The following is a 7993-nucleotide window of genomic DNA, read 5'->3' as shown; positions in this document are numbered from 1 at the left end:
AGTTTGTAATCTCTAACTAAAACAGAAAGAAGTAACCCGGTACATTAACTAGAAGGACTTTTGCACAGCTGCAGCTGTCAGTGAAAAGAGCTGTCTACAGTGACTTCTCCTGTCAAGTGGAACACTGTGTTTGTTCTTCCTGCTAGTAAGGTGAGACGGTTTTGGCCCAAGTTCAGAGAAAACTTCCCAGGATCTTGTTGCATAAAAAGCCATTGGAAGAACCCTTCCAAATAAAACTTTCGCTGAATAGGATTTTGTCAGGTACATAAGCTCAAGTCTCTGCATAACATAATGCAGCTAGTTTTAATTTTCCTTCCCATGTGACCTGGAACCCTTGATCAGCAATATACCATAAAAGACACAAGAACAGTCCTCCCTCCCACCCAGGAAAAAGCATAGGACTCTCCAAAGTTGCACTTAATTCTGTTTTTCCCCTATATTCGATTTTAATTTCTAATCAAAATATTTTTAAAAATCCAGTTGATTTGGCTACTATGTACCTCAGTAGCTGCAATTTTTAAATATAAAAAGGTTACCAAAAGAGAGAGAAAACACTCCCAGAAAGTGTTTAAAGCTCCTAATTTCACTTTATTTAATGCAAAAGATAAAAAATAATAGATAAAAATAGTAATGTGTTAGTTTAGCAACTACAAACAACAAAAGCATAGTGCAGGTGATATTTCAATAAAGGTATCTTAAAAGTGTTAGGAAGGTGAGATTTTGACACTCACACTCTCCATTAAAACAACATTTTGCTTTATTGCTATACAAATTATCACCATTAAAAACTTCAAAAAAGATAGCAAAGCCTCACTCCATTGGAAGGAAAAACTAAGCTCACACTAGCTGTAATGGAGTCAAGGTTTGCATGATTATCAAAGATTAATGGTACCACTGTTGCAGCTAAAGCAGTTTTCAAAAAGTGTCTGTAGCCAAGGCAACATATAGTAAATACATAGTGAGCCATTGAGGTGATGTCATAAACATATTAAGATACCAACTAAAATTACAGCAGGCCCAATTGAAATTTGAGAAATGCAAAAATCTTGTCCTAAATTTCTGTATTCTGAGTTCATAACGTGTGTTAGAACTGGTCACCTTAAAAGGTTTGGAAGAAGCTGGCTGAACAGGTACAAAAGTTTGCAATATGTTCCAGCTGTCGTCACCTGTATTCCAAAGGCCCAAACCTTCCCACTATTTAAGCTATGTTAAGGAACATTCAGTGATATTGCTGGCTACAGTATATGAAGACACTTATTCAGGATACAAGTATAAATAAAAGGGCTTCAGTTGGAAATTCAGATCAAATCCCTGTCAATACTTCAGCATGCCTAAATAGCATTGGCAAAGAAAGAAGTTGCCATCTCCCACCTGAAGTTAAGAAGCTCCAATCTGGACTACATGCCAAAACATCACAACAACTTTCCAGGAAGTTTTTAGTAGGAATATTGTTTTAGCTAGAATGCAAATTCTCCATACAAATTGGTATAATACATGAGGTACTATGTCAAAGAGATTCTTAAGAACTTGTTACCATCTATCAATTCGAAATCCAATTTTAATAAAGTGCCTAAATACATATTTCCACAGACTATAGTGGTTCCAGAGAATCTTTTACAGTTGTATATATGTGCGTTTTTTTCTCTCAAACTGTCTAAACGCGTTTACATAAGACACCAGTCTGTACTATATGTACTTCTATCATTTTCAAGAGTACTGAATTGGTTTATCATGCAAATCCTGTTATTTAATATTACATTTACCTGTAATATGGAACACAATAGTGGGTGTGCTCACTAAAACACTTCAAAGAGAAAAGTTACTGTGCATGTTCAGTTTGGATTTTCAAATGTCATGACCATTAAAAAAAAAACCCTACCAGAATCTACTCTGCTTTAAATAACAGTCTGAACATTAACACATAAGAACAGTCTGACCCAACAGCATTGAAATCTGTTAAACTTAGATGAACAGATTCTCTCAACATCAAAAGGTATAGTGTTATTTGCCACAAACATAGGCACCATATAACCATCTTTCTGCTTTGAACAATTTGTGACCATATGCTCAACATGTAACACAAAGGGTTGCACAGCAGTGTTGCTAACACAACTGTAAACAGCACAGAAACACTACAGTAAGGCTTGACTATTTCTAGTAATGGATGATTTATTGATTAAAAATGTTGGCCATCTGATGAAAAAAGTGAGATCAAGACAGTAATTTTACAAAATAATTTCTGAAAATAAACGGCAAGGCATGTCTATGTGGAACTAAAGTTTATTTAAATCCCAAGTTGTTTAAGTTTTGTTGCTTTCCCTCCAACACATGTATTATGAAATCTCAGGCAGAAATTTCCATTCATCTCTGTGCTGCCAACACAGGCAAGCCAAGCAAAGCCTCAACCCTACTGTCATTATCACACAGTTATCTGCCACTACCTGATGTCAGAACAGTAAAAACGGCAACAGTACCGTACTTAAGCAATAGGATCAAAGTCCACCTGCACTAGATGAAAAAATAAAAAACCCTACCTCAAGAGGGCTTCCACGTGAATATGAAGGAAGGAGAACACTGAGTGGCACTAAAAAGATAGGGATTTGTTTTAAAATATGGCAGTGCTATTCTGTCTGCACCAATACACAGTTAGACAAGAATTAAAGTTATCACAAAAATTCTGCAGGAACATTATATAATTATGAATAAATGCAGTTTTGCAACCTTACAACCAATCACTTGAACTGTGGTCAACTCTGCCGTTAAGAAAAAACGAACTCCCCAATCCCTAACACAACAGCGCCTCACTTAGTATAACACTCTGAAGGCATCTTCCTTCTAGAAACAAACTGCTCTAAGAATCTGGCCATTTTAGTAGCAGCAACAAGGGAACGCTGCCTCCAAGGGAAAATCCTCATGCTTTCTCACCTGACTATGGACTGGATTCAGTGGCATTCTCACTTTAATCCTATGAACATTTTAATGCCATGTTGTCTCTGAAACCTGTTTGCCTTGAGCATGAATAAGGGCAAAAATAAGGAACCACAGACAGTAAGGCGATCTTTACAATGTCAGAAGATGTATTTGGCATTTTAAAAAAGGGAAAAAACCAAGTGCATTCAATTACAGCTAGAAGCATTTCTGGTTTGCCAAGTGCTCTCTAAAAAAAGCAGCACAAGTCACAGTCTACACTGAACAGTAACTGTCACCAAGGAAGCACAACAAATAGTTGCTGTAAGAGCAAAAAAAGAAAGCGCTTTTGTAAGTACATACCTTTTATCTTCAAAAAATATAGAAACACAATGTATTCAAAAAAGAAATCAAAATTATACAGCCATGTTTTATGAAGTCTACATTTCCCTTGTCTTGGAGATATATATATATATATATAATATATATATAGATATTTATAGGTATTTATAGATATATACAATTCAAGCAGTTTTCATGTTAAAGGTGATGTTGCACTGAGGAACTGGAAAAGTCACGAGTCTCTCTCTTTTTTCACTTTCACATCTCCTGCAAGAATGGTTGCAATTTCTCCCTGCATGAATGCCCAAGGGACATTGGAACCCACCAGAGGGCACTTCTCCCCACTGGGACAATACACTTCACCACTAGCTCCTTGCTGTTTAATGCTCTGTCTGGAGCAAGGGAAGCAGAACTTATGGGATGGGACAGAGGGACACTGCACGAAGTGGGTGTCTTCCAAGCGCTCGTGACACAGAGTGCAGCACAGTGGGACACTTGCTGCCAGAGAAGAGTCTGGGAGGCTGGCAGGGTGCACTGGCTCCATCCCTCCAGGGTTTGCCCCCTGACTTGGCACCTCCCTGGCCAGCCTTCTTTGGTTCATAGGAGACGGAGAAGGTGGGCTACTGCTATTCCTTCTTGTGGTAGAGTGGACCTGGTTGGCATCTTTGGAGGCATGGTTGCCGCCAGCATTGTCTGCAACTAAAATTAGTGCGGCCATCGGGGACTGGCCATTCTGGACTGCCTCGGGTGGTGTGGTCCGGTTGGAATGAGGCGAAGCAGTGGGGGGTGGGGGGGACATGAAAGATGCAGCTGCCATTGGTATTTTCATCCCTTCTGATGAGGTTGGTAACCATGACTGTGCCTCGCCATTGATTTTAGGAGGTCCAGCTTCACCTTCTGGCTCTGGAGAAGGTTTTCTCTTCCTTGCAGCTCGTGCTCCTACAAACGAATGGAAGAGGAGATAATTTTGCAGAAATATAGCCAGAGTAACATGCAGACATGGCAAGGTCAGCACCATAGCCTACTCATGCCAAATGGCTGAACTTCAGCCAACTTACTGAACACTAATAGCTAAAACCAGCTTAAAACCAAGTTAGTTCAGCTTATCTGGGGCTGTGGATCAGCAGCTGCAAGGCAGGTGAACATGCTGTGCTAGTGCTTAACACTATAGTACATGCTGCATTCAAATGTTCCTACACCGTACCACCCTCCCACACTGGCCATTAGCCAAATAGCCACTTTCATGTTTGCAATCTTCTACTCGCTGGAAACGCAATCAGGCTAAAGATATTGTCCAACCAGGATGTCATAACCTGCTGGCCCAGCAGAAAGTGTATACAGTATCTGGCTAGCCCAGATAACTTCTGCATGCCAGGTAATTTGCACCTCACAAGGTAGAGCCTCACACAGATAGGCAGATATGGCGTCCAGCTCCACAGTTCAGCAAAATGTCTGCTGTTGCTAGCCGTCACAGGCCTGTGTGCCTCAGCTCCTTTTGCAGAAGAATGCGGCCAACGCTAGGGAGGGGAAACCCTCTGACAGTGTCTATCAGAGAGTGCCCTGACTCATCCATGTTACGCTGCTTCCACACACCAAACACGCTGCCCTTCAGGCACCAGGAAGTTGGATCGAAATGGCGAGCTGACTTGGGGTTTCCACGGAGGGGAGGAAGGAGAGCGGAGCTTCCTCTCTTTTTCCTCCGGCTGCCCCATGCCCGGGCCAAGCACACAAGCCTCCCGCCAGCCCTTCTCACCTGATTTGGCCACGGCTCCGTTGCTGTCGTAGCCCAGCAGCCGCCCCGCCATGCCGGGCTCCTTCTTGAACTTGCTCTCGTAGGGCACCGCGTGGCCGCTGTGCTGCAGGGCCAGCAAAGTGTCTCGCACCGTCTTGGGCTTGTTCAGCCACTCCTGCTCCGAGCCCCCCGCCGCCGCTGCCGCTCCCCGGCTTTTGCCCTCCACGCCGAGCTGCTCCAGGTTGTCCGCCGAGCCCCGCGCTTGCTGCTGCCCCTTGTCCTTACCCTCCAGGTCGCTCGCTCCGCCGCTGCTGCCCCCGCCGCTACTAGACGACGACGAGGACACCGAGCCGGGCCTCTTGTGGGCCCCCGTTTCTCCGGGCTGCTGCTGCTGGCTTTGCTGCGCTTGCGAGACCGACACCTGCAGCGGGGTTGGCGCTCCGGAGATGGCTGCCAAGGAGGCCGCTGCGGCCGCTGCCGCCCGGCTGTTGATGCTGATGGCGGCGGGCAATGAAGCTCCGTTCATGAGGGGCACCAGGGTGGGCGCCACGGCGTGCGTCCGCCGCGGGTTGGGGCTCTGGCGGTTGAGTTCAGGCGGCTCCTCGGGCTTGGAAAACCCGTTGGGCACCAGGATACCATTGACCTGCCTGTTGCCGCCTCCATACTCGGGTCCCAGGCGCGGCGGCGGCCGCTCAGAGGAGGCTGTGGCTCCCAGAGAGTAGCGTTCGTGGGACTGCGGCGGGGCGCGGGACGCCGCCTCGGCTGCCGCCACCGCCGCAGAGTGCATCTCCTTGGCGCTGAGCGGCGGCGGCTGCTGCTTGGCATGGGGCGGCGGCGGCGGCGCCCGGCCTTCTTGGAAGCTGTGCGCTCGCTTGAGCTGCCGAGCCGTGTCGATCACGAACTCCACCCGGTCGGCCCCTTCGTAGTTGACACAGCCCCTGCAGACGGGCTCGGTGAAATCCCAAATCATGGCCCAGGGCATGCGGGGCAGATCGCACAAGTAGCACGACTGCCTGCGGGAGGCAGCAGCCACCGCCACCGCGGCGGACGACATGGCCGAGTCCAGGGGCAGCAAGCGCCCCGCGCCTCGTCCCCTGCCTCCTCTTCCCACTGCCGCTCTTCTAGCCACCGGGGAGGCTCTGTGCTTTGCAACTGCAGCAGCCTCTTGCACTGATTGCCACCTCCTTGGACGAACAAGAGCAGCTTCGAGGCGAGGGCGGCAGGAAAACGCTTCGCGTTGCTGCCAGGCTCTCCCAACCCCACCGGCTGCAGTCACTCACAGGGAAGCGGCCAGATGCGACATCCCCCAAACGCTGCACCCTCGAACCCCCAGGACAGCACGACTACTCGCTTCTTTCCGCACCGCGCTCTCGCTACTACAGCGCTGCCCGCCGGCTGCCGGCCGCCCAGACACTCGCACTGGGGCGGGACTCCAGAAGCCGCCGCCGCCGCTTGTGAGCTCTGCTCCAGTGACTCGATTCTTCGACAGTGCCCAGGAGCGCCTGCGTGCTAGGCTCTCCCCCTTCCTCCTCCTGCTGCTCATTGAACTTCTGCCAAGACAACAAGAGCTGCAAGAATAACCAGCTCTCTCCTAGTCAGCACACGAGGGGAGGGGGAGGGAGCGGCAGGGCTTTTGCATGTTAAGATGGCGATATGGGGGTCTTCCTTATCTACTTCCTTCTTCAGGGCAAACCTGCTTTGATAGTAACGCGGGTGGGGGTTTTCTTTCCTTTTTCAGTCTGGTAACTATCCAATGCACACTTAGCTTTGCATTATGCCAACACCCCCTCTCTGGTTTGTGTGTCTGCGTGCGTGCGTGCGCTTTGAATTCTGCAATGGCTGCTTTTAAAAAATCCAGGTTATATCATTCGAGCGATCCCTTGTTTTAATTCTAAGGTCGATCTTGGTTCTTGCCATGTGAACTTAGGCAAATCGCTCAGGATTGACTTCTCTAAACGTGAAAACTCTCCATTGACTTTAAGCCCCCGACTCTCTCTGTAACTCCCCTCCCCCTGCATCAGTAAAAAGGCTTAATTATAGTACACAAGAAACAGGAAAGGATATCGGGATTATGAGGCAACCTTTAGGAGCGCTGGCCGCGACTGCCTTAGGTTGCATCAGGATTCTTAAAATAATTATTCGTAAAATCCATGTGCAGATTTACTTGGAAACAAATGCTTGAGGATTCCAGGGGAATTTCTTTCCAACAACAGACTTACTTGGGAGCTAGACTCACTGAGATAGCCGTAGGGAGAGGAAAGTCCAAAATCCAGATTTGGCCAATACCTTTATTAGGACTTTATTTGGACACTGGATTTTGCTTGCAATAGCACACTTAAAAGAAAGCATGCATAAGGCTGCAAGCCAGAGCATATTTACCGTGCATTAAAACTTGCTCCTTAGAATGCATAGGATCAGGCAACGTATTTAAAGTAATAACCGGCCAACCACTGAAATAGATTTACTTGCCAAGCAAATGTAACTAGGCATAGGAAGTATGACCGCATTCCTAAAATGATTTTCTCGAAGAACTAGGATCGTGATCCTATGCAATTTTAATCGGAAGTAAGCTCCACTGATTGCAGGAAGGACTACTCGCTAGTAAGTGTCTGGGATTACCCTATAAAACGTAGTTCCTGCGCATTCCTTTTGAAAGCGTCAGCAAGCGAATGAGGGGAAATAGGATGTTTTTAAAGGTTGTAACCGTAAAATGTAAACAGCATAGGAGTAATCCATTGCAGCAGAATGGATCACTAACACGGAATCCGAGAAAGCTCTGGAGCACTGATTTCGAATATTGCAACGCAAGCAGGCAATATTCTAAAAAGCGCATAAATCACTGCTTGCGCCACATTTTGTGTTGGCGAGGCTCATTCAACGGGTTGCTTTCCCCCTTAAAATCTCTTAATTTCTTTTAGATGTCGAGACAATCCCGCTTTCCTTCCTGGCGTTTTTTAATTGTGAAACAACAGCTGTCTACAGCGCCGAGAAAAAGCATGCACACAGCACACG

At 46.6% G+C, this 7993-nt stretch overlaps 1 protein-coding gene across 1 annotated transcript; it reads right to left on the bottom strand.

Annotated features, from left to right (window-relative positions):
• Positions 1-563: 563 nt before the first annotated feature.
• On the bottom strand, positions 564-6537 carry IRF2BP2 (interferon regulatory factor 2 binding protein 2). The gene is made up of 2 exons (XM_044420181.1): positions 5003-6537; positions 564-4188 (listed from the first exon to the last, which is right to left on the bottom strand). Exons 1-2 carry the CDS (start codon positions 6033-6035, stop codon positions 3482-3484), a joined length of 1740 nt encoding a protein of 579 aa, XP_044276116.1. The 5' UTR covers positions 6036-6537; the 3' UTR covers positions 564-3481.
• Positions 6538-7993: the final 1456 nt, after the last annotated feature.

Source organism: Varanus komodoensis, unplaced genomic scaffold (genome assembly GCF_004798865.1).
Source record: "Varanus komodoensis strain SLA01 unplaced genomic scaffold, ASM479886v1 scaffold1, whole genome shotgun sequence".
Classification (NCBI taxonomy): Eukaryota; Metazoa; Chordata; class Lepidosauria; order Squamata; family Varanidae; genus Varanus; species Varanus komodoensis.
The sequence above is the reverse complement of the archived record's forward strand: the minus strand, read 5'-3'. Positions and strand labels throughout refer to the sequence as shown.

Bases quoted from the DNA above. Each gene is read 5' to 3' on its own strand.
- IRF2BP2 (XM_044420181.1), bottom strand. From the start codon at position 6,035: ATGTCGTCCGCCGCGGTGGCGGTGGCTGCTGCCTCCCGCAGGCAGTCG. The intron at 4,189-5,002 runs GTGAGAAGGGCT...ATTCGTTTGTAG, and splicing joins CGGAGCCGTGGCCAAATCAG to GAGCACGAGCTGCAAGGAAG.